Source organism: Eleutherodactylus coqui, chromosome 8, assembly GCF_035609145.1.
Source record: "Eleutherodactylus coqui strain aEleCoq1 chromosome 8, aEleCoq1.hap1, whole genome shotgun sequence".
NCBI lineage: Eukaryota > Metazoa > Chordata > Amphibia > Anura > Eleutherodactylidae > Eleutherodactylus > Eleutherodactylus coqui.
The window spans coordinates 189803066-189830148 of NC_089844.1; the positions used below are offsets into that span (position 1 = coordinate 189803066).

The window sequence follows — 27083 nt, forward strand, 5'->3', positions numbered from 1 at the left end:
GGAAAAGATTGTTATAATGAGGGGAATCTACCTAATCTCTATATGTATATACTGAGGAGAATCTACTGCACCTCTCTGTGTATATACGCTGTGGAGAATCTACCTCACCTCTCTGTGTGTATACGCTGTGGAGAATCTACCGCACCTCTCTGTGTGTATACGCAGGGGAGGATCTACCTCACATTTATGTATATATACTGAGGAGACTTCCTCAGTTCCTCTAAAGTAACCACGACTTCATAAAATTTTCCATGCAAACAACAGGTAAACACCTGTACTAAATTGATTGGGGGCAAAGTGGGGTATATCGCGTTATCAAGATGGTGAGCGATCTGCAAATCATGTCCTATGAGGAACATCACCCGCTGCCCAAGTAGATCTAAAGGGCAGCAGGATGCGTAACAGATGGTAACGTCCATGGACATCACATCACCCACTGCCCACGCAGATCTGGAGGGCAGCAGGATGCGCGAGTCCAGCGATCTGTGGTATGGTCTATGAGTCACCCACCGCTCATGAGGAGCTGAGCAGCAGCACAGTAACGTCCATGTCCTTGCATCACTTGGCCATCACATTCAAGCCTTTATTATACACTTCCACAGCCAGCATACAAGAGGCTCTTGTAAAGTCATATTAATACACATACAAGTGTCCTAATAATGGGGTCTCCAATGTTGTCATCTTTTGGTCTAGCCCCAGGGTATGAAAGTGGTTATGATTATAGGATCAGCGTGGAGGCGCACAATCTATTCGGATGCATTGCTTCTTTCTAGTTTTGGTTCTGTGCCCGTTCCCGAATGTACGTCATGTGATTCAAATTCAGCATGTAAACAGTAATGGTCATGCGCTGTCCAAAGCTAGCTGCTGGAGAAGTCTATGACAGTGGTGGGAGATGGAAGGTGCTCTGGGTGATGATCGCTTGTTAGTCAGTAATGCCGCCAACTTCTCGCTAGCATTGAGCGCCCACAGCTGCTGCAGGGAGACAAAGAGGCATACACACAGTTTATAAACGAGAGCAAATACACAGGCAACACTGACAATTAACCCCTTAAAGTGCTAGGTTTGGGGTACTTAATGCAAAAAGACATAAACTTGTGTCATGTGGATGGCGCCAGATCAGAAGCCTGCATAATCCTGCAATGGTAGACGGCTGTTACCGATAGCTGCAACAACGGGGATATAGAAGACAGCGATCCCTGCTGTTAACCCCCTACATGTCGCGATCTATATAGATCACGGAACGTAAAGGGTTCACATGGGAAGCGTCCCGACTTGCTATTGCCTATGATCGCTATTTTAAGTAATAAGGCATTGTAGTACAGAGGTCCTGCAATGTGGTTCAAGTTTCCTACAGGGATAGTATATATAATATATAACATAGTAACATAGTATATAAGGCCAAATGAAGACAATGTCCATCTAGTTCAGCCTGTTTATCCTCCTATGTTGTTGATCCAGAGAAAGGCAAAAAAAACCCCAAGAGGTAGGAGCCAATTAGCCCTTTTGGTGAAAAATTCCTTCCCGACTCCCCATATAAAATATGTGAATTTTTTTTTCTAGATAGCAAACAAAAAAAACATGTTTCCCCCTATTTGTAGAAATTGTTTTACTTCCTTTTTTCTTTTAAGTCCCACATATTTGGTATCATCGGTGTCTGTAACAACATGTACAAATACATTGAACACACTATTGAAAAATGCTTCTATTGTTCATGATGTGTACCAAAAAACACAATAAAAGTGATAAAAAAAAACAGATATTTTTGGTATAACTTACCGTAAAATCTCTTTCTCGTCACGTTCATTGGGGGCCACATCCAAGACCATGGGATATAGCCACTGCCCTAGGAGGCGACACTAAGCAAAAAGGTGTTAGCTCCTCCCCCCTGGCTATATCCCCCCTGCAGACACTCAGCTAATTAGTCTGTCTGCAAGCAGTAGGAAGCCAGTGGGAGTACGATTATACATACTATGTTTTATACATACCAAAATACATACTTTGGCATAATTCTCTGCGAAACAATGACCGAAGAACAGAAAGTTCCAGCAACCGCTTAAATAAACAAGGGGTGGGTGCTGTGGCCCCCAATGAACGTGACGAGAAAGAGATTTTACGGTAAGTTATACCAAAAATATCTGTTTCTCGTCCGTATCATTGGGGGCCACAGCCAAGACCATGGGACGTCCACAAGCAGTCCCGAAAATATCTTTTAAATATCTACAGTTTAATCGTGTGGTCAAAGGACCGCCGCTTGCAAGATCTTCTGGTCGAGCGCGGCGTCCGATGATGCAGATATGTGGACCTTTTAAAATTTTGAAAACGTATGTAAGGAAGTCCAGGTGGCTGCCTTACACACCTGAAGCGCCGAGGCTCCGTGCCGGACCGCCCAGGAGGCCCCTACCGCCCGTGTGGAGTGGGCCGTAACCCGAAATGGTGGCGTGCGTCCTGAGATGCGATAAGCCTCCGTTATTAAGGACCTTATCCATTTGGCTAGGGTGACCTTTGAGGTTGCCGAGCCCCTCCGGAATCACGAAGAGAGTGTCGGTTTTACGGAATTCTTTGGTTCTTTTTACATAAATCTTCAACGCCCTCACCAAGTCCAGGTGGTGCAGCGTTTTTTCCCTCGTGTGTACTGGCGTTGGACAGAAAGAAGGCAAGACAATTTCTTCGTTGATGTGAAACTCCGAGACTACTTTTGGTAGAAATTCTGGTGATGGTCTCAGTACTACTTTATCTTGGTGGAAGATCACATAGGGGGTCTGTATAAACAAGGCCGCCAGCTCCGAGACCCTGCGGATAGAGGTAATAGCGACGGGGAATACTACCTTCCAGGTCAGTAGTCGCATAGGAATCTCCTTCAGCGGCTCAAATGGTTGGTCTGTCATAGCCTCCAACACGAGATTAAGATCCCATGCTTGAAACGGGGGTTTCAACGGGGGTGTCGTATGGGCGACTCCCAGAAGAAATGTACGCACAGCCATTCTGTTTGCGATTGGCCTCTGGAACAGCACCGTCAGTGCTGACACCTGCCCTCTTAGCGAGCCTACCCTTAATCCTATTTCGAGACCTGAATGTAAGAATGCCAGTATTCTGGCTACTGAAAACTGCATAGGCTGCACTCGCCGCTCCTCACACCAGGTGAAGAAACGCTTCCAGACTCTGTAATAAATAGCCGAGGAGGCTGGTTTCCTGGCCCGTATCATTGTCTTAATCACCTTCTCCGAGTAACCTTTTCTTCTTAACACCTCGGTTTCAACGGCCAGGCCGTCAAATGTAGAGACCTGGAATCCGGGTGTAGCAAAGGCCCTTGGGATAGCAGGTCTCTTCGATCCGGTAGGTGCCATGGTGTTTCAGTCAACATTTCTATGATGGCCGCGTACCAGCTTCTTCTTGGCCAATCTGGCGCTATTAATATCTCTGGTCGCCCTTCCTGTCTGATTTTCCACAGAATTCTTGGTATGAGGGGAATTGGTGGAAATACGTACAGGAGTTTGTATCCTCCCCACGGAATGGTCAGTGCGTCCGTTGCTGCCGCTTGGGGATCCCGTGCTCGGGCCACAAATGGAAGAATTTTGTAATTCAGTCTGGACGCCATGAGGTCCACGTCCGGTGTACCCCATTTCCGACATATTGTCCGGAATACTTCTGGGTGCAAACCCCATTCGCCGGGGTCCACCGTTTCCCGACTTAGGTAATCTGCCACCCAGTTGTCTACTCCGGGAATGTAGACCGCTGATATTGAGCTCAGATGCTTCTCCGCCCACGTCAGTATGCAGGCTACTTCGCTCATTACTGACGCGCTCTGTGTGCCCCCTTGATGGTTGACATAAGCCACCGCTGTGGTGTTGTCCGTCTGGATGCACACACCCTTCTTTTTGAGACTGGACCTGAAGTGCCGGAGAGTCAGGTAAATGGCCCGTAATTCTAGGATGTTGATGTGCAACCTTGCTTCTTTTTGAGACCAAACTCCAGTGTTCCGCCCCAGCCTGAGTGGCTGGCGTCTGTCGTCAATACTACCCATTGTTTTGGGCCCAGAGGTCATCCCGCCTGAAGCCTCCCTGGTTTCAGCCACCACTTCAACGCCTCCTGGACTTGAGGGGTTATCCGGATTCGTTGTTCCAGAGTCAGTGTGGACCTGTTCCAGTGGGACAATATCAGATGTTGTAGCATCCTTGACCGGAATTGGGAAAAGGGGACCGCCTCGAAGGCTGCTACCATCTGGCCCAGAATACTCATACAGTGTCTGATGGTTAGCGTTCTCTTCTGTATTAGAGACCGAACACCGTGTAGAAGTTTGTCTACCTTCGTTTGGGGTAGCAACACTCGGTGCTGGCTGGTGTCGAATATCATGCCTAAGAACTCTAACCGTTGTGCTGGTATTAGGCACGATTTTTCGCGGTTTATTATCCAGCCAAATTCTTCTAAAGTTTCCATCGTGACACGTAGACTCCTTATGTTGCCGTCTCGTGACGGTGCTTTTACTAGCACATCGTCCAGGTATGGTATGGCCGCTATGCCCGTTGCATGGAGTAGGGCCATCACTGCTGCTAGTACTTTCGTAAAGACTCTTGGAGAAGTTGACAGGCCGAATGGCAGAGCCGTGAATTGAAAATGCCTTCCCTGCGTCTCGAAACGAAGGAATTTTTGGTGTGCTTCCCGAATCGGAATATGAAGGTAAGTGTCCTTGATGTCTATTGAGGACAAGAATTCCCCCGGCTGCATGGAGGCTATCACGGATTTGATCGACTCCATCCGGAAATGTTTTGTTTTGATGAATTGGTTCGGTCTCCTTAAATCTAGTACTGGCCTGACCCTGCCGTCTTTTTGGCACTAGAAAAAAGTTTGAGTAAAACCCTTGCTTCTCTTGCGCCCCTGGCACTGGTTTTACAACTCCCTGTGCTAGAAGATTTTCTACTGCCAAATGTAGGTTGGCTACTCCTTCTGGGGTGGCAGGCACTCTGGACTTGCGAAACGAGTTCTGTGGCAGAGTCGCGAATTCGATCGCGTACCCGGATGCCACAATCTCCTGCACCCACTTGTCGCTCACGCGACTCCACCATGTCTCCCGGAATTGGGAGAGCCTGCCCCCCACCCTGAGGACACTGGGTGGGGGCGGTGCCTCATGCCGCGTTCTTCAATCCCGCTGCCTTAGATGTTCCAGGTCGGGATCGCCATGCTTGTCTAGCCTTGAAGGTTGGACCCTTCTTTGCGTCTGTCGGGGTCCTCCTAGATTGGGACCACTGCCCTGACCCAGAGCGGGACGAAAAATGCCGAAAGGACCTAAAAAACGGTTTCCTCTTCAATGGGACTTTTTCCTTTCTTGTTGGCATTTGTGGCAACGAAGTGCTTTTGCCGCCCGTGGCATCCTTTATCAGGCCATCTAATTTAGGCCCAAAGAGCCTATTTCCCTCAAATGGCAATTTTGTTAGGACCATCTTGGACACTGAATCAGCTGACCAGTTCTTTAGCCAGAGGGTTCGTCTTGCCGCGACGCATGCGGCGGACGCTCAAGCCACGAACTTAGCTGCATCTAGCTCTGCTGGCATACGAACTTGTTCACTTGTATGATATTGTCTGTTGCTTCCAGTAGTTCACTAGGTGGAGCGCCTGCCACAATGTCTTTCCGCAGCTGTTTGGCCCAGGCTATGGACGCTTTACTGTCCCATGCGTGAAAATCGGCTGCAGGGCGGTGCCCGTAGCCTGAAACACTGATTTTGTCAATGTATCCAGTTTTCTGTCTTGAGGATTAGCCAGAGTCGCCACTTCGGCTGTTGGTAACGCCGTGCCTCTAGATAGCCGTGACACTGGTGGATCGACTATGGGCGGTACCGCCCAACCCTTTCTCAGACTTCCTGGGAATGGGTATGTAACATCCCAAGTTTTCCTGGGTTGCCTAAATTTTTTGTCAGGGTTCTGCCATTCTTTATTAATGACGTCCGCGAGATCCTGATGGTCTGGAAAGATTTGTCGCGATCTCTTCTGCCGTCTAAACGACACCGTGGAAGGAGTCGTCTCTACTGGTTTCTCCGTTACTTGGAGGGTTTCTCTTACAGCTATTACTAGGCTGTCCATTAGGCTCGCCAGCAGCGAAACTTGTTCATCGTCCAGATCAGAAGCAGACGAGACCGCGGAGCGTTCGTCATCCTCTGACCCACTGCTCTCGCCCGCTGTTTGGGCCGTATCCTGAGAAGCCCGAGAGCACGATGCTCGGGGGGAGTCATGTCGCATCCGGGTCGGTCTTGCAGAATACAGAGACCGCGAAGAATGCCTTGACCTGTGGTACGTATGGACGAACTCCCTGGACCCATGGGAACCATGAGAGTCTCTGGACCGCCTGGACTTGGAGGGTCTATATGACCTACTGGTATGGCGAGATTTACGGGAGGTGTCCTCGCTGCTGCGGGACCTCCTTCTCTTACGTGCCCTCCCGCGCGCATATTCCGAAGAGGAACCTTCCGAGCTGGATTCTAACCGACGTAAAATGGCCGCAGAAGATGTGGCCAGGCCGGAAACGGCAGCGGCCAGGGACCTCGCCCATTGGGGTTCGGGCCCTGGCTCCACAGGGGCGGTGGAGGGCACCGGGATCCCTGGAACTGCACATGCCGTGGTACACTTAGCGCAGCGGGGGTCGACTTGACCGCAGGCAAACTTAACGCTGCAAGCTGTGCAAGCGTAATGCTTCACCCTCCCCTTGGCTGGGCTGGAACCCTCTGATCTAGGGTCAGACATGGCAACAAGAACCCTTGGGTAAGGGGATGCTACGTACTGCCACAGGCGTACCTGCAGGGGGGACAGGGGAGGGGGAGGGAAGACACCGCAAAGTGCTGCCTTGGCAGGGCTTACCCGGTCTAGCAGCTTTTAGCGGTTCCCCTGATCCAGCTGGAGCCTCTGGTCCTGAAGCTTGAAGGCCGTCAGGAGTCGACGTGGGTCCACCATACGGAGATAGTAGCGCTGGTGACCCGGCAGGCGTGTGGCAGGAACTACTGCGGTGCTGCTACAGCTGCTGGTGCCCCGTTACAGGAGGTGCTGCTGCTGTCCGGGTGCTCACTCTGTAGCCAAAGTCTGCAGGGCCATATAAGGGCTGGATGCTGGATCCTGGATGCTGGATCCTGGATGCTGCTGTGTGCTGCGAGCGATAGCTGCGCACAGTGCTGGGCTCAGTGGTGCCAGACAAAACGGAGTGTCTGCTGGGAGCGGCCATTCCTCTGCCTGACGGCTTCTTTTAAGTCTGCCGCGGCCGGAGGGGGCGTGGCTTGCCCCGGAAGTCCGCCCGCGACCCGGAAGTGACGTTTTCCGACCCAGCGTCGGCGCCCCGCCCCCCGGAGCGCCGGAAGTGACCTGCCCAGCCAGCGCCCCAGCGTCCTGCTAGCATGCCATGCTCCTACCCCTGCTGCCGGGAGAGCTGCTGCTGCCACCGCCGCTGCCGTCTGATGTCCGTTCCTGTCCTATTACGTCCTCCTTGAGGTACCCGTGGTCCGGGAGCCACAGCCTGTCCGCACGCCGACTTGTCTCCAGCAGTGCTGCCCCCTATGCGTCACCGGTAAGACAGTGCGCTACTCCAGGGAGGGGGAGCCCTATGGCTGGCGGGTAACCGATGCCAATGCGCATTGCAGGGTCGGGCCCCTTTTTCTTCACTGGGTGAGACGCCGCAGAAGTGGTAGAGACACCCCCTGCCTGCGTCTCCCCCGGGAGGCCAGTAGAGCCAGGGAAAAGCCCCGACTCCCTGGATTCCCGTGAATAGCCACGTCTGCCTCCTAGCAGACACTAAGCTAAAGACTAATTAGCTGAGTGCCTGCAGGGGGGATATAGCCAGGGGGAGGAGCTAACACCTTTTTGCTTAGTGTCGCCTCATAGGGCAGTGGCTATATCCCATGGTCTTGGCTGTGGCCCCCAATGATACGGACGAGAAAGCCATACATAACCAAAAATGGAACAAATAAACAGTACAGCTCCTCACAGAAAAATCAAGCTGTCTCAGAGCTCAGTCCCTGGAATAGTAAAAACATTATGGGACTGTGAATGCAATGATGTAAAAATAATAAATTTCCAAAATAAACAACTCACAATTTATTCCCTGTCCTGTGGGAGGGGCTAACTATCTTAAAAGGGCTTTTTGGATTTTAACATTCTTGGTTCTCCCAGGAGAAGAAACAGCACACCGGTGTCCTGCGGCAGCTTATTTCCTCTACCATAGAAATGAACAGGACTTGCCCATTAGCTTGTGATGCCAACATGTTGAGTGACAGAACCGTGCCAGGCATAGACAGCGCTGTCTAACTGCTGCACATTGAAATACTAAACACCAACCAAGAGTAGAACTGGAAGTACCTGGCAGATGTGAGAAATGCCACTGAGACTGCGTAGGGAAATGACAGATGCCAGCCGCACGGCGTCCTCCTGGTCTGTACAAGCTGCGTGAAGCAGTGACTGTGGGACCTTCATCAGAAGTGAAGGGAGATCTCCTCCATCAGCGGACAGCGAGCCCAGATTTCCAAGAGCCATGGCTGCATGGACTCGAGTCTTTGCTTGTGGGTCCCGTAACAACATTAGTAACCGAGATGCTGCGGCAGAGACCCAGAAGCTGCCGTCTCCAGTACAGGATCTATGGAAAACGCAGTTTCCCACAGCGAATGCTGCAGATCTCCGCACACGGTTATCAGGATCAGACAGGCAGTATGCAAGGTTTTCTGCCACAGAAGTTGAGAGCGATTCTCCAAGACGCGAGAGGTTTCCAGCCAAGGAACAGGCAACGGATCTCATCTCGGCATCCAGAGTCTGAAGGTGTTGGCAGAGCATCTTGTCCCAGTCTCCAACAATTTTCTGCACCAGAGCGCAGTTTATGGGGGATGCTCGAATTAAGTGACTGAATAGAGTCAAGAGCTCGATGATGACGCAGTCTGGCCCGGACCACACAGTTCTTCTCAACCATGAAACCACATCCTCTGAAGATGAAGCCTTAGAGGAGAACTGTGACAAGAACTCCTCCTCCATGAGAACGAGTCGGCTAAGAAGACAGAGTGGGGTCTCCACTTGCCCTTTTGGGAGCACCGAACACACCTGGAAGACAAGACAAGACAAGGTCCCCGTCATGGCCGAAGCAAGGAAGGAAGACGAATTATGTAATCACAGAGCTCTTCATTACCTGAAGGAGGGAAGCAACCACTTGTTCTTCTTTCAGAGTTCTCAAAACCTCATTTAAAATTTCAGTGCTGATGTCAAGAGACAGAGGAACGCACAGGAGCTGACACACAAGACTAACCACATTCAAAAGGGTCTGAGGAACGTCCAAACCGGAAACCTGGCAGCTGCCAAGAAAGTGGTCACAGGTCAATGACTGGAGGCCATGGCATCTAACTACTGTGTCCCCAAAATCCTCATCCTGATCCCTCAATCCCCATTATGTAAAGCGAGATAGCTACATAGGGAAACACACACATATATTAAACTAGCTGATATACCCGGCTTCGCCTGAGTTAATTTGGTACTGGTGTTTATCTGGTGTTCACACGGAAAATCTTATGAAGTCGTGCTTACTTTAGAGATACTGGAAAAACATATGTTCACCATTTTGCATAATTCTCTGCGTTACCCAGGAAACACCACGTGGAGGTAACCATGTGACGTTTACTTTATATAAAATGACATCAGGAAGTGAGAGAATTAGATTCCGTACATAAAATTTGGACACTAATTCTTTTGCACATAGAATTGAATAATCAAGTTGAGACCCATTAACTTTTCCTATTTATGACATAATCAATGCTCGTGCCAAATTTCCCGTTTCTATGACACCGGAAAGTGAAAAAATTACATTCTGCACGTAAAATTTGGACGCTAATTCTTTTGCGCTGGAAATGAATAATCGAGTTGGGACCTATGAACTTTTCCTATTTATGATAATAATCAATGCTCATGCCAAATTTCACGTTTCTATGACACCGGAAAGTGAGAAAATTAGATTCCGTACGTAAAATTTTGGACGCTAATTCTTTTGCGCATAGAATTGAATAATGGAGTTGGGACCCATTAGCTTTTCCTATTTATGACATAATCAATGCTCGTGCCAAATCTCCCGTTTCTATGACACCGGAAAATGAAAAAATTACATTCCGTACGTAAAATTTGGACGCCAATTCTTTTGCGCTAGAATTAAATAATCGAGTTGGGACCCATTAGCTTTTCCTATTAATGACATAATCAATGCTTGTGCCAAATTTCCTGTTTCTATGACATCGGGAAGTGAGAAAATTAGACTCCGTACGTAAAATTTGGAGGCTAATTCTTTTGCGCATAGAATTGAATAATTGAGTTGGGACCCATTAGCGTTTCCTCTTTATGACATAATCAATGCTCCTGCCAAATTTCGAGTTTCTATAACACAGGGAAGTGAGAGAATTAGATTCCGTACGTAAAATTTGGATGCTAATTCTTTTGCGCATAGAATTGAATAATCGTGTTGGGACCCATTACCTTTTCCTATTTATGACATAATCAATGCTCGTGCCAAATTTCCCGTTTCTATGACACCGGAAAGTGAAAAAATTACATTCCGCACGTAAAATTTGGACGCTAATTCTTTTGCGCTAGAATTGAATAATCGAGTTGGGACCTATGAACTTTTCCTATTTATGACAATCAATACTCGTGCCAAATTTCACGTTTTTATGACACCAGAAAGTGAGAAAATTACATTCCGTGCGTAAAATTTTGGACGCTAATTCTTTTGTGCATAGAATTGAATAATCGAGTTGGGACACATTAACTTTTCCTATTTATGACATAATCAATGCCTGTGCCAAATTTCATGTTTCTATTACATTGCGAAGTGATATAGATTATGTAGGTAAAATTTGGACGCTAATTCTTTTGCGCATAGAATTAATTAATGGAGTTGGGACCCATTAGCGTTTCCTATTTATGACATAATCAATGCTCCTGCCAAATTTCCCGTTTCTATGACACCGGAAAGTGAAAAAATTACATTCCGCACGTAAAATTTTGACACCAATTCTTTTGCGCATAGAATTGAATAATGGAGTTGGGACCCATTAGCTTTTCCTATTTATGACATAATCAATGCTCGTGCCAAATCTCCCGTTTCTATGACACCGGAAAGTGAAAAAATTACATTCCGCACGTAAAATTTGGACGCCAATTCTTTTGCGCTAGAATTAAATAATCGAGTTGGGACCCATTAGCTTTTCCTATTAATGACATAATCAATGCTCGTGCCAAATTTCCTGTTTCTATGACATCGGGAAGTGAGAAAATTAGACTCCGTACGTAAAATTTGGAGGCTAATTCTTTTGCGCATAGAATTGAATAATTGAGTTGGGACCCATTAGCTTTTCCTATTAATGACATAATCAATGCTCGTGCCAAATTTCCTGTTTCTATGACATCGGGAAGTGAGAAAATTAGATTCCGTACGTAAAATTTGGACGCTAATTCTTTTGCGCATAGAATTGAATAATTGAGTTGGGACCCATTAACTTTTCCTATTTAGGACATATTCAATGCTCGGGACAAATTTTAAGTTTCTATGACATTGGAAAGTGACAGATTTAGATTACGTACGTAAAATTTCGACGCCAATTCTTTTGCGCTAGAATTGAATAATCGAGTTGGGACCCAATTTCTTTTCCTATTTTGGAGATAATCTATGCTTGTGCCAAATTTCATGTTTCTACGACATCGGGAAGTTGGAGAACTTTTGGCGAGTCAGTCAGTCAGTCAGTGAGTGAGTGAGTGAGTGAGTGAGGGCTTTTGTCTTTATATATATATATATATATATAGATACAGGGAGCGCAGAAAGTCTTCAAACCCTTTCACTTTTTTTTAAAAATACGTTATGTTCTTAGAGGGGAGGCCGGTCAGGACTCATGGAAAACTGAATGGAGCAAAGTAAAGGGATAATGAAAACCTGATCCAGAGCGCAAGGGGCCACAGACTGGGCAGAAGGTTCACCTTCCAACAAGTCAATGACCCCAATACCCTAGCCAAGACAACACAGGAGGGGCTTAGGGACAACTCTGTGAATGTCTTTGAGTGGCCCAGCCAGAGCCCTGAACCCAAAGGAACATCTCTGGAGAGACCTGAAAATGGCTGTCCATTTCAGAAAAGAGATTGTCAGTCTAAAATTTAAGTAATATAGGGGTGATGTTTTTGCAAACATCATCGTATTCAGTTAGTGGGGAAGTTGTTGTAAAAGAAGGAGGAAGGGGGAAAATGTTAGTATTTTTAAATTTTGCTATAGGTTTAAGGGGATTGTCAGGGATGGGAACTTGTTAATCCGTGTATACTTATGTTTACACATGTATAATTGTACATGAACCAAAGGATAAATACCTAAAAATCCTGGTAGAGCTTGAGAGGATCTGCAGAGAAGAAAATCCCCAAATCCATGTGTGCAAACCTTGTGGCATCAAACCCAGGAAGACTGGAATCACTGCCAAAGGTGTTTCAACTAACTACAGGGTGTGAATACTTATCTCAATGCTAAATATTCGTTTATCATTTTAAAAATATATTTACAAAGATGTCTCCTATTCTATTGTCACTGTCACTGTCACTATGGGGTACGGAGCGCAGAATGATGAGGAAAGCTGGAATTTTTGTTCTTAATTTGTACAATGCCACAACATAACAAAATAGTAAGAGGGTCTAAAGACTTTCCTGACCCCTGTAATTAGGCAGATATTACAAAGGACCCCTAGCAGTGCATTTCGAGGGGTTTTACTAATCGACAGAGATAGAATGGAGCGTGCTGGTACAACACGGTCCCACTACATATTACTTCTAATGTACAGTCCGTACATCTGATAAATGACAACAGTAACCAGACAGGTCACTAACTATATGCAACTTACATGTCAATCACATGATCCAGGAATCCAGGATGCACAAGACGGGTTAAAGCAGTCAAAACGAGACTTCCAGGACTCCCAATAAGACCAAGAAAATGGTTGGGGTCCTGAACTGAGGTGATGAGAGCCAAGTGCAGGAATGTCACAAGTCCTGCAACAAATAAGGAAACCAGATGTGTTCTCCAAAATTACCATTACCGCAGTGTTCTGTAGAGCCAACCTCCATACTTGTCAACACTCTACACACACAACCTTCACATTGCCCTGCATAACTCTGATGGGTTGGTAAGCGCCTCAGACATCTTACCGTGTGCAGAAAGCAGTTCCCATTGCGGTTTTTTAAATTCACCCTCTCGGGGTGTGTCGCCTTCCAGTGGGGCTCTTCGACTGGAGAAATGAAGAAAGATGCACACGCATTGCCACAAAAAAGCGCCCTCATCTGCCACAACAGAAAAAAGTTGCGAGTCCTGGGAGGGAGAAGCCAGAAAAAAGCTGGACTGTTACTAATGTGTCCAAACACATGCAGGAATCTCACTGAGCACATGGGTGTTAGACTGCAAGGAGCGGTACAAGTATTACCTGGGTCACCTGCTGAAGAAGAAGGTGGAATGTCCAGTCATACAATCCTGAACCCATGGGTGGGATACAGACCATCTGAAAAACAGAACAGCAGGCGGTACAGAGAGGATACATCAGTCATTAGCGAGATACATGACGTCAGGCGGTAAGGAGCATACATCAGTCATTAGTGAGATACATGACGTCAGGCATTATAGAGAGGATACATCAGTCATTAGTGAGATACAGGACGTCAGGCGGTACAGAGGATACATCAGTCATTAGTGAGATACATGACATCAGGCGGCATGGAGCATACATGAGTCATTAGTGAGATAGAGGACGTCAGGCGGTACGGAGAGGATACATCAGTCATTGGTGAGATACATGAGGTCAGGCGGTACAGAGAATACACCAGTCATTAGTGAGATACATGACGTCAGGCGGTCCAGAGGAAACACTAGTCATTAGTAAGATACATGACGTCAGGCGGCATGGAGCATACATGAGTCATTAGTGAGATAGAGGACGTCAGGCGGGACGGAGGATACATGAGTCATTAGTTAGATACATGACGTCAGGCGGTACGGAGAGGATACATCAGTCATTAGTGAGATACATGAGGTCAGGCGGTATAGAGGAAACAGCAGTCATTAGTGAGATACATGACGCCAGGCGGTACACAGGATACATTATTCATTAGTGAGATACATGACGTCAGGCGGTACGGAAAATACATCAGTCATTAGTGAAATACTTGACATCAGGTGGTACAGAGGATACATCAGTCATTAGTGGGATACATGACGTCAGGCGGTATAGAGAATACACAAGTCGTTAGTGAGATACATGACGCCAGGCGGTACACAGGATACATTATTCATTAGTGAGATACAGGACGTCAGGCGGTATGGAGGATACAGTCATTAGTGAGATACATGACATCATGCGGTACAGAGAATACACCAGTCATTAGTGAGATACATGACGTCAGGCGGTACGGAGCAAACATCAGTCATTAGTGAGATGCATGATGTCAGGTGGTATGGAAGATACATCAGTCATTAGTGAGATACATGACGTCAGGCGGTACGGAGGATACACCAGTCATTAGTGAGATACATGACGTCAGGCAGTCCAGAGGAAACATTAGTCATTAGTGAGATACATGACGTCAGGCGGTATAGAGAATACACAAGTCGTTAGTGAGATACATGACGTCAGGTGGTACGGAGGATGCACCAGTCGTTAGTGAGATACAGAAGGTCAGGTGGTACAAAGAGGATAACATCAGTCATTAGTGAGATAGATGACGTCAGGTAATACGGAGCATACATTAGTCATTAGTGAGATGCATGAGATCAGTTAGTACGGAGCATATATCAGTGACTAGTGAGATACATGACGTCAGGTGGTACGGAAGATACATCAGTCATTAGTGAGATACATGACGTCAGGTGGTATGGAAGATACATCAGTCTTTAGTGAGATACAGGAGGTCAGGTGGTACAAAGAGGATAACATCAGTCATTAGTGAAATGCATGAGATCAGTTAGTACGGAGCATACATCAGTCATTAGTGAGATGCATGAGGTCAGGTGGTACAGAGCATACATCAGTCATTAGTGAGATACATGACGCCAGGCGGTACACAGGATACATTATTCATTAGTGAGATACATGACGTCAGGCGGTACGGAGGATACATCACTCAGTCATCAGTGAGATACATGACGACAGGCGGTACAGAGGATACATCAGTCATTAGTGAGATACAGGACATCAGGCGGTACGGAGGATACACCAGTCGTTAGTGAGATACATGACTTTAGGCGGTAGAGAGAGGATACATCAGTCATTATTGAGATACATGACATCAGGCAGTACAGAGAATACACAAGTCGTTAGTGAGATACATGACGTCAGGTGGTATGGAAGATACATCAGTCATTAGTGAGATACATGATGTCAGGTAGTACGGAGCATACATCAGTCATTAGTGAGATGCATAAGATCAGGTAGTACGGAGCATACATCAGTCATTAGTGAGATGCATAAGATCAGGTAGTACGGAGCATACATCAGTCATTAGTGAGATACAGGACGTCAGGTGGTATGGAACATACATCAGTCATTAGTGAGATACAAGACGCCAGGCGGTACAGAGAATACACCAGTCATTAGTGAGATACATGACATCAGGCGGTACAGAGAATACACCAGTCATTAGTGAGATACATGACATCAGTCGGTACAGAGAATACATCAGTCATTAGTGAGATACATATAAACAGAGTAAATCAACTGCAGCACTCACATGGAATCAATCCAATCCAGTTTCTGTTGTTCTGCTGTATATGCAGCAAGGAGCAAATGGATGCAGCAGCCCAGTTAGGTCCGGATCACAACCTCATAGTCATCAGGATTACAAAGTGTAGACCAGGCAGCATCAGATGAGTTTTCAAATAGTTTTCAAACCTTTATTCCTCCATTAAAAGAAGACCAGCAGCTGGCTTTCTTTTAATGGAGGAATAAAGGTTTGAAAACTATTTGAAAACTCATCTGATGCTGCCTGGTCTACACTTTGTAATCCTAAATTAGTGAGATACATGACATTAGGCGGTACAGAGAATACACCAGTCATTAGTGAGATACATGACAGCAGGCGGTACGGAGCAAACATCAGTCATTAGTGAGATACATGACTTCAGGCGGTACAGAGAGGATAAATCAGTCATTAGTGAGATACAGGACTTCAGGCGGTACAGAGAATACATAAGTAATTAGTGAGATACATGATGTCAAGCCGTACAGAGAATATACAAGTCGTTAGTGAGATACATCACGTCAGGCGGTATGGAAAATACATGAGTCATTGGTGAGATACATGACGTCAGGCGGTACGGAGGATACACCAGTCATTAGTGAGATACATGACGTCAGGCAGTCCAGAGGAAACATTAGTCATTAGTGAGATACATGACGTCAGGCGGTATAGAGAATACACAAGTCGTTAGTGAGATACATGACGTCAGGTGGTACGGAGGATGCACCAGTCGTTAGTGAGATACAGAAGGTCAGGTGGTACAAAGAGGATAACATCAGTCATTAGTGAGATAGATGACGTCAGGTAATACGGAGCATACATTAGTCATTAGTGAGATGCATGAGATCAGTTAGTACGGAGCATATATCAGTGACTAGTGAGATACATGACGTCAGGTGGTACGGAAGATACATCAGTCATTAGTGAGATACATGACGTCAGGTGGTATGGAAGATACATCAGTCTTTAGTGAGATACAGGAGGTCAGGTGGTACAAAGAGGATAACATCAGTCATTAGTGAAATGCATGAGATCAGTTAGTACGGAGCATACATCAGTCATTAGTGAGATGCATGAGGTCAGGTGGTACAGAGCATACATCAGTCATTAGTGAGATACATGACGCCAGGCGGTACACAGGATACATTATTCATTAGTGAGATACATGACGTCAGGCGGTACGGAGGATACATCACTCAGTCATCAGTGAGATACATGACGACAGGCGGTACAGAGGATACATCAGTCATTAGTGAGATACAGGACATCAGGCGGTACGGAGGATACACCAGTCGTTAGTGAGATACATGACTTTAGGCGGTAGAGAGAGGATACATCAGTCATTATTGAGATACATGACATCAGGCAGTACAGAGAATACACAAGTCGTTAGTGAGATACATGACGTCAGGTGGTATGGAAGATACATCAGTCATTAGTGAGATACATGATGTCAGGTAGTACGGAGCATACATCAGTCATTAGTGAGATGCATAAGATCAGGTAGTACGGAGCATACATCAGTCATTAGTGAGATGCATAAGATCAGGTAGTACGGAGCATACATCAGTCATTAGTGAGATACAGGACGTCAGGTGGTATGGAACATACATCAGTCATTAGTGAGATACAAGACGCCAGGCGGTACAGAGAATACACCAGTCATTAGTGAGATACATGACATCAGGCGGTACAGAGAATACACCAGTCATTAGTGAGATACATGACATCAGTCGGTACAGAGAATACATCAGTCATTAGTGAGATACATATAAACAGAGTAAATCAACTGCAGCACTCACATGGAATCAATCCAATCCAGTTTCTGTTGTTCTGCTGTATATGCAGCAAGGAGCAAATGGATGCAGCAGCCCAGTTAGGTCCGGATCACAACCTCATAGTCATCAGGATTACAAAGTGTAGACCAGGCAGCATCAGATGAGTTTTCAAATAGTTTTCAAACCTTTATTCCTCCATTAAAAGAAGACCAGCAGCTGGCTTTCTTTTAATGGAGGAATAAAGGTTTGAAAACTATTTGAAAACTCATCTGATGCTGCCTGGTCTACACTTTGTAATCCTAAATTAGTGAGATACATGACATTAGGCGGTACAGAGAATACACCAGTCATTAGTGAGATACATGACAGCAGGCGGTACGGAGCAAACATCAGTCATTAGTGAGATACATGACTTCAGGCGGTACAGAGAGGATAAATCAGTCATTAGTGAGATACAGGACTTCAGGCGGTACAGAGAATACATAAGTAATTAGTGAGATACATGATGTCAAGCCGTACAGAGAATATACAAGTCGTTAGTGAGATACATCACGTCAGGCGGTATGGAAAATACATGAGTCATTGGTGAGATACATGACGTCAGGCGGTACAGAGGATACATCAGTTATTAGTGAGATACATGACGTCAGGCGGTACGGAAGATGCATCAGACATTAGTGAAATACTTAACGTCAGGTGGTACGGAGGATACATCAATCATTCTTGTCAGAGTGTGCTCTGGGTGGCGGAGGGCGGCGGGGGATAGCGGGGGAGAGAGTGAGAGAGATCTCTCTCCCCTCACTACCGCCCCCCGCTCACCCCTGCTGCCCCCCCCCCATCACGCTCGGACAAGAATGCAGTTACTCGAGAAGAGCGAGGCTCGCTCGAGTAACTGACTTATACGAGCGTGCTCGCTCATCTCTATATATCAGTCATTGCTGAGTTACGGGAAGTGCCACTTGCCAGCATGCAGCTGTGGCAGAAGGTAAAATATTAGCAGTGTTTGTTGGGATGCTATCCTCTAATATATGTTGCACAGCCTCCCAGGATCGAGCTTTGTTGTTGGGCTATGGAAACGTGTCACAGACATTGATAGAGCTGTCACCCTCATGCACTGCCATCCTGTTTGCCTTCCATCACTACATCTGTATAGACCCCGCTTGTGCACTGCATGAGGATTCTGGCCACAGTATGGTTTCCCTACTGCATGCTGAGTTTCAACCGTCCGCACCCTGGGATACAGTAAGGGAATGCATGTAACACCCCTGCATTCTGGAGGCACCTGACAACAAACACCTGTGAAGAGAAGGAGGATTAGGCATAAGAGAGGAGATCAGGAAAAAACCTACCAGAGGAGCTTGTGACAGACATCTTCTCACGGCGGTCATCAGCACATCGGGCGGCAGCATTATGGCTTCACCACAGTCATGGAGAGCAACAGCAAGTATGGAAGCCGCAGCCTGAAGAGGGAAACAAGGAGAGCGCAGCGTGACTGCAGATGGAGAAAACCAAAGGACATAACACCAGAGGCTGGAGGGTGCTGGCATTACTAGATGACAGCAGTGACAGTCACCAGGATTATTGGAGGACAACAATGCAGAACAATCTCAATCTGCAGCTGACATCGGTAATGGCCAATCCTTCTTACAGTAGTGAGGAGCTCACTCCCAAAACAAGTTCAGTCCAAAACTGCTGAGAGGGAGTTCCATCCACAGATGCTTTAATTCTCGGCTATTCTATTAAATTGGAAAAAAAAAATCACTTAAAAAATGAATTCCCTGCGGTAGAGAAAAGTTCCTGTTCACGTTCCGATGAAATAAAACAATTGCCATGTTCCTTGGCTCTCAGTAATGGTTACACAGGTTCTCTCCAAATAAAATGGACAATCTACATGAAAACTAGTTTAGTCCAAGAACTCGCCTTGTTCTGGTTAAGACTGAAACTTCTAGAAAGTTCAGAAAGACACAGTGCAGAGATCTTTGCAGAATAGAGTGAACAGTTTTTTGGGGACTGAGCTCTTCAGTTACACGCACTCCGCATCCAAACACCAAATAGCCCCGTTCTAATCAGTGGAGTAAAATCCCTGGTCCTAAAGAAACCAAGATTCAGTTAGGGGCTGGAGGATGTAACAGGCGGGACCTAATGTCTAGTGATTGGGGATTATCCTGTGTATTGGAGAGCTCTAACAGTACGCACTATAGCAGGGGTCCCCAACTCCAGTCCTCAGGGACCACCAACAGGTCATGTTTTCAGGATATCCTATAGTAAGAACACCTGTTCAACGTTTGAAGCACCGACAATAATTACATCACCTGAGCAACACTGAGGAAATACTGAAAACATGACCTGTTGGCGGTCCCTGAGGACTGGAGTTGGGGAACACTGCACTATAGGATGTAGACAAAGCCAGGAGAAGAGGAGGGAGGGTGGTGGCACCTGTATAGTAACCTTAATCCCAATAGGGTTGAGAGATTATGCTGCGGCAGATGGGCCGGGGTAAAATCACCTTTTGCTGTTTAATTAGTAAGCATCCAGTAATAGATTTTCTACCTCGATGAAAAAAGCACACCAACTTTTTATAATGCAACTCACCACTAGGGACAGGACATCAGATGAGAGCAGACGACAAAGAGCCACCGAAGACCCAAAAACTCTGCAAACAGACAGAGGTGAGGTAAGTGGCAAACGAGACAACATGCAACAACCAGTCCTTAGTACACCATGCAGGAGCTACAGACAACACAACTGTTATATACAAGTCATACACCAGACAAATCTCTCATGCTTCTTGTAACATCTCCACGGTCCAGTCCCCGAGAGGCAGAGGTCCAGGCTCTGGCAAGGCTGCTCTACTTGGCCTATCAGCAGCTCGGACAAGCGGTCACGAAGTTTCCATCAGGTGTTTGAGGACGCTAAGTAGCACTAATACTTCCAGAGAGCTCTTTTTGGAAGGCTTATAGTGCACTTTTCTGACTGCTAATATCCTGCAGGAGATATTTCTGAGGAGCCATGTCCTGCAGTTACCTCTTACTAGGAGATAAGAGACACTTACTCATCTGGAAGAGACTGTAGGAGTAGGGCGAGTAGAGAGAGGATTAAAAGAGACAGCTCAGCAGCATGGACCTGAGAGGCATCCCACAGACAGACCTAAAGGGGACAGGCGGTTAGTGGAGGCAGGAATAGACCTATTATTCTTTTGTACTCTCCTTTCTCACCTCTCCGCTGAGGAAGAAAATGAGATCCTGCAGCAAAGACGAGTCCTTTGCCAGCCGCTGGCACACATCCAAGCTGGCGTGACAACAGGCATATAAAACCTGCCAAAATATAGAATTCTCAGCAAAGTAGTAACCAAGCTGCATCCAAGATGTAGAAAGAAGGGAAAGATTACCTTGAGTTGGCTCAGAGCAGAGGAAGAGTGTCTCAATCCAGTGAGAAAATGAGAAAGAGGTGCCCCCGAGTCTGAGAGCAGCTGCCCTGAGACATAAAGCGAGACCTGCAGGAAAAACACAGGTAACAAGATCTCATCTCATGGCTTCTGGAAGATAGAGGGAAAGAAAAACCAGGAGGAACCTAAAGTGGGAAAGGAGGGAAAGAAAACCCGCAATGCAAAGGATTAGAAAGGGAGCGAGAGGGACGAGGCAGCACAAGGGAGAATAGAGAGAGAGAGGGACGAGGCAACGCAAAGGACGAGAGAGAGAGAGAGAGAGAGAGGGAAGGGACCAGGCAGCGCAAGGGACGAGAGAGAGAGCAAGAGAGAAGGGACGAGGCAGCGCAAGGGACGAGAGAGAGAGCAAGAGAGAAGGGACGAGGCAGCGCAAGGAACGAGAGAGAGAGCAAGAGAGAAGGGACAAGGTAGCTAAAGGAACGAGAGAGAGAGCGAAAGAAAGGAGGCGGCAGATCAAGGAACTGGAGAGGGAGCAAGAGAAGGGACAAGGCAGTGCAAGGGACTAGAGAAAGAGCGAGAGAAGGGATGACGCAGCACAAGGAATGAGAGAGAGCGCAAGAGAAGGGATGAGGCAGCACAAAGGAGGAGAGAGTGAGAGAGAGAGTGAGAGAGAACGAAGCAGCAAAAGGGAATAGAGAGACAGAGCGAGAGAAGAGACGAGGTAGCGCAAGGTACTAGAGAGCACGAGAAAAGGGACAAGGCAGCGCAAGAGACGAGAGAAACAGCGAGAGAAGGGAAGAAGCAGTACAAAGAACGAGAGAGAGAGAATAGACGAGGCAGCGCAAGAGAAGGGACGAGGCAGTACAAAGGACGAGAGAGCGCGAGATGAGGGTCGGGCAGGGCGAGGGACGAGAGAGAGCGCGAGAGGAGGAACGAGGCAGGGCGAGGGACGAGAGAGAGCGCGAGAGGAGGAACGAGGCAGGGCGAGGAAAGAGAGAGAAGGGACGAGGCAGGGCAATGGACGGGAGAGAGAAGGGACGAGGCAGGGCAATGGACGGGAGAGAGAAGGGACGAGGCAGGGCAATGGACGAGAGAGAGAAGGGACGAGGCAGGGCAATGGACGAGAGAGAAGGGACGAGGCAGGGCAATGGACGAGAGAGAAGGGACGAGGCAGGGCAATGGACGAGAGAGAAGGGACGAGGCAGGGCAATGGACGAGAGAGAAGGGACGAGGCAGGGCAATGGACGAGAGAGAAGGGACGAGGCAGGGCAATGGACGAGAGAGAAGGGACGAGGCAGGGCAATGGACGAGAGAGAAGGGACGAGGCAGGGCAATGGACGAGAGAGAAGGGACGAGGCAGGGCAATGGACGGGAGAGAAGGGACGAGGCAGGGCAATGGACGAGAGAGAAGGGACGAGGCAGGGCAATGGACGAGAGAGAAGGGACGAGGCAGGGCAATGGACGAGAGAGAAGGGACGAGGCAGGGCAATGGACGAGAGAGAAGGGACGAGGCAGGGCAATGGACGAGAGAGAAGGGACGAGGCAGGGCAATGGACGAGAGAGAAGGGACGAGGCAGGGCAATGGACGAGAGAGAAGGGACGAGGCAGGGCAATGGACGAGAGAGAAGGGACGAGGCAGGGCAATGGACGAGAGAGAAGGGACGAGGCAGGGCAATGGACGAGAGAGAAGGGACGAGGCAGGGCAATGGACGAGAGAGAAGGGACGAGGCAGGGCAATGGACGAGAGAGAAGGGACGAGGCAGGGCAATGGACGAGAGAGAAGGGACGAGGCAGGGCAATGGACGAGAGAGAAGGGACGAAGCAGGGCAATGGACAAGAGAAAGAGAGAGCGCGACAGAAGGAACGAGGCAGGGCAATAGACGAGAGAGAGAGAGCGAGAGAAGGGACGAGGCAGGGCAATGGACGAGAGAAAGCCCGAGAGCAGGGACGAGGCAGCAGAATGGATAAGAGAGATTGAGAGGAGGGACTAGGCAGGGCAAGAGATGAGAGAGAGAGCGCAAGAGAAGGATGAGGCAGAGCAAGGGACGAGAGAGAGAGCACGAGAGAAGGACGAGGCAGGGCAAGGGACGAGGCAGCACAAGAGAAGGGATGAGGCTGCGCAAGGGATGAGAGAGAGATTGAAAGAAGGGACAAGTCAGCGCAAGGGACAAAAAGGCACGAGAGAAGGGACGAGGCAGCACAGGGATGAGAGAGAGCGTGAGAAAAGGGACGAGGCAGCGCAAGGAACGAGAGAGAGCGCGAGAAAAGGGACGAGGCAGTACAGGAGACATGAGAGAGAGTGAAAGAAGGGTGAGGCAGCGCAAAGAACGAGAGAGAGCGCGAGAGAAGGGACGAGGCAGCGCAAGGGACGAGAGAGAGCGCAAGACAAGGGACGAGGCAGCGAAAGGGATCAGAGAGACCGCAAGAAAAGGGAGGAGGCAGTGCAAGAGAAGAGACGAAGCAGCGCAAAGGGGATGAGAGAACGTGAGAGGAGGGACAAAGCAGCGCAAGGGACAAGAGAGCGCGAGAGAAGGGACGATGCAGCGCAAGGACAAGAGAGAATGCGAGAGAAGGGACGAGGCATGGCAAGGGACGAGAGAGCGCGCAAGAAAAAGGACAAGGCAGTGCAAGGGACAAGAGAGAATGCGAGAAAAGGGACGCGGCAGGGCAAGGGACGAGAGAGAGAGCGAGAGAAGGGACGCAGCAGGGCAAGGGACGAGAGAGAGCGAGCGTGAGAGAAGGGATGAGGCTGCGCCAGGGATGAGAGAGAGATTGAAAGAAGGGACAAGGCAGCGCAAGGGACGAAAGGGCACGTGAGAAGGGACGAGCCAGTGCAAGGGACCAGACAGAGCACGAGAGAAGGGACGAGGCAGTGCAAGGGACCAGAGAGCGCGAGAGAAAAAAGACGAGGCAGCGCAAAGGGGACGAGAGAACGTGAGACGAGGGACAAAGCAGCGCAAGGGACAAGAGAGAGCGCAAGAGAAAGGATCCTCAGCGCAGGGGACAAGAGAGAATGCGAGAGAAGGGATGAGGCAGCGCAAGGGACGTGAGAGTAAGAGTAAGCGAGAAAAGGGCGAGTGAGAGCGAGAGAAGGGACGAGGCAGGGCAGGGAAAGAGAGAGAGCGAGAGAAGGGACGAGGCAGGGCAAGGGAAGAGAGAGAGCATGAGAAGGGACGAGGCAGGGCAAGGGAAGAGAGAGAGCGAGAGAAGGGACGAGGCAGGGCAAGGGACGAAAGAGAGAGAGAGAATGGACGAGGCAGGGCAAGGCACGAGACAGAGCGAGAGAAGGGACGAGGCAGGGCAAGGCACGAGACAGAGCGAGAGAAGGGACGAGGCACGGCAAGGGAAGAGACAGAGTGAGAGAAGGGACGAGGCAGGGCAAGGGACGAGACAGAGCGAGAGAAGGGACGAGGCAGGGCAAGGGACGAGACAGAGCGAGAGAAGGGACGAGGCAGGGCAAGGGACGAGACAGAGCGAGAGAAGGGACGAGGCAGGGCAAGGGACGAGAGAGAGCAAGAGAAGGGACGAGAGAGAGTGAGAGAAGGGACAAGAGAGAGCGAGAGAAGGGACGAGAGAGAGCGAGAGAAGGGACGAGAGAGAGCGAGAGAAGGGACGAGGCAGGGCAAGGGACGAGAGAATGCGAGAGAAGGGATGAGGCAGCGCAAGGGACGTGAGGGTAAGAGTAAGCGAGAAAAGGGACGAGAGAGAGCGCGAGAGGAGGAACGAGGCAGGGCAAGGGAAGAGAGAGAGCGAGAGAAGACACCAGGCAGCGCTAGTGACGAGAGAGAGCGAGAGAAGGGACGAGGCAGGGCAAGGGGCGAGAGAGAGCGAGAGAAGGGACGAGGCAGGGCAAGGGGCGAGAGAGAGCGAGAGAAGGGACGAGGCAGGGCAAGTGGCGAGAGAGAGCGAGAGAAGGGACGAGGCAGGGCAAGGGGCGAGAGAGAGCGAGAGAAGGGACGAGACAGGGCAAGGGACGAGAGAGAGCGAGAGAAGGGACGAGACAGGGCAAGGGGCGAGAGAGAGCGAGAGAAGGGACAAGACAGGGCAAGGGGCTGGAGAAGGGACGAGGCAGGGCAAGGGACGAGAGAGAGCGCGAGAAGGGACGAGGCAGGGCAAGGGACGAGAGAGAGCGAGAGAAGGGACGAGGCAGGGCAAGGGACGAGAGAGAGCGAGAGAAGGGACGAGGCAGGGCAAGGGACGAGAGAGAGCGAGAGAAGGGACGAGGCAGGGCAAGGGACGAGAGAGAGCGAGAGAAGGGACGAGGCAGGGCAAGGGGCGAGAGAGAGCAAGAGAAGGGAAGAGGCAGTGCAAGGGGCGAGAGAAGGGACGAGGCAGGGCAAGGGACGAGAGAGAGCGGGGCAAGGGACGAGAGAGAGCGAGAGAAGGGACAAGGCAGGGCAAGGGACGAGAGAGAGCGAGAGAAGGGACGAGGCAGGGCAAGGGACGAGAGAGAGCGAGAGAAGGGACGAGGCAGGGCAAGGGACGAGAGAGAGCGAGAGAAGGGAAAAGGCAGGGCAAGGTACGAAAGAGAGCGAGAGAAAAGACGAGGCAGGGCAAGGGAAGAGAGAGAGCGAGAGAAGGGACGAGGCAGGGCAAGGTACGAGACAGAGCGAGAGAATGGACGAGGCAGGGCAAGGTACGAGACAGAGCGAGAGAATGGACGAGGCAGGGCAAGGTACGAGACAGAGCGAGAGAATGGACGAGGCAGGGCAAGGTACGAGACAGAGCGAGAGAATGGACGAGGCAGGGCAAGGTACGAGACAGAGCGAGAGAATGGACGAGGCAGGGCAAGGTACGAGACAGAGCGAGAGAATGGACGAGGCAGGGCAAGGTACGAGACAGAGCGAGAGAATGGACGAGGCAGGGCAAGGTACGAGACAGAGCGAGAGAAGGGACGAGGCAGAGCAAGGGACGAGAGAGAGCGAGAAAAGGGACGAGAGAGAGCGAGAGAAGGGACGAGAGAGAGCGAGAGAAGGGACGAGAGAGAGAGCGAGAGAAGGGACGAGAGAGAGCGAGAGAAGGGACGAGGCAGGGCAAGGGACGAGAGAGAGCGAGAGAAGGGACGAGGCAGGGCAAGGGACAAGAGAGAATGCGAGAGAAGGGATGAGGCAGCGCAAGGGACGTGAGGGTAAGAGTAAGCAAGAAAAGGGACGAGAGAGAGCGAGAGAAGGGACGAGGCAGGGCAAGGGACGAGAGAGAGCGAGAGAAGGGACGAGGCAGGGCAAGGGACGAGAGAGAGCGAGAGAAGGGACGAGGCAGGGCAAGGGACGAGAGAGAGCGAGAGAAGGGACGAGGCAGGGCAAGGGACGAGAGAGAGCACGAGAAGGGACGAGGTAACAGAAAGGGGACGAGAGAGCGCGCAAGAAAAAGGACAAGGCAGTGCAAGGGACAAGAGAGAATGCGAGAAAAGGGACGCGGCAGGGCAAGGGACGAGAGAGAGCGAGAGAAGGGACGCAGCAGGGCAAGGGACGAGAGAGAGCGAGCGTGAGAGAAGGGATGAGGCTGCGCAAGGGATGAGAGAGAGATTGAAAGAAGGGACAAGGCAGCGCAAGGGACGAAAGGGCACGTGAGAAGGGACGAGCCAGTGCAAGGGACCAGACAGAGCACGAGAGAAGGGACGAGGCAGTGCAAGGGACCAGAGAGCGCGAGAGAAAAAAGACGAGGCAGCGCAAAGGGGACGAGAGAACGTGAGACGAGGGACAAAGCAGCGCAAGGGACAAGAGAGAGCGCAAGAGAAAGGATCCTCAGCGCAAGGGACAAGAGAGAATGCGAGAGAAGGGATGAGGCAGCGCAAGGGACGTGAGAGTAAGAGTAAGTGAGAAAAGGGCGAGTGAGAGCGAGAGAAGGGACGAGGCAGGGCAGGGAAAGAGAGAGAGCGAGAGAAGGGACGAGGCAGGGCAAGGGAAGAGAGAGAGCGAGAGAAGGGACGAGGCAGGGCAAGGGAAGAGAGAGAGCGAGAGAAGGGACGAGGCAGGGCAAGGGACGAAAGAGAGAGAGAGAATGGACGAGGCAGGGCAAGGCACGAGACAGAGCGAGAGAAGGGACGAGGCAGGGCAAGGCACGAGACAGAGCGAGAGAAGGGACGAGGCACGGCAAGGGAAGAGACAGAGCGAGAGAAGGGACGAGGCAGGGCAAGGGACGAGACAGAGCGAGAGAAGGGACGAGGCAGG

The 27083-nt window shown here is 49.4% G+C and overlaps 1 protein-coding gene across 2 annotated transcripts in view; it reads right to left on the reverse strand.

The window, feature by feature from the left end:
- Positions 1 to 562: 562 nt before the first annotated feature.
- The window catches only part of STK36 (serine/threonine kinase 36), a 104921-nt gene continuing 78400 nt past the window's right edge, over positions 563 to 27083 (reverse strand). For both annotated transcript variants that reach the window (XM_066577137.1, XM_066577136.1), the window contains exons 16-26: positions 20917 to 21021; positions 20744 to 20842; positions 20581 to 20675; positions 20121 to 20181; positions 18878 to 18988; positions 13446 to 13520; positions 13174 to 13333; positions 12870 to 13017; positions 9143 to 9305; positions 8329 to 9057; positions 563 to 972 (exon numbers count right to left, since the gene is read on the reverse strand). In XM_066577137.1, the coding sequence (XP_066433234.1) occupies positions 841 to 972; positions 8329 to 9057; positions 9143 to 9305; positions 12870 to 13017; positions 13174 to 13333; positions 13446 to 13520; positions 18878 to 18988; positions 20121 to 20181; positions 20581 to 20675; positions 20744 to 20842; positions 20917 to 21021 (1878 nt within the window). In that variant the 3' untranslated portion in view covers positions 563 to 840. The remainder of the gene's footprint in view (positions 973 to 8328; positions 9058 to 9142; positions 9306 to 12869; positions 13018 to 13173; positions 13334 to 13445; positions 13521 to 18877; positions 18989 to 20120; positions 20182 to 20580; positions 20676 to 20743; positions 20843 to 20916; positions 21022 to 27083) is intronic.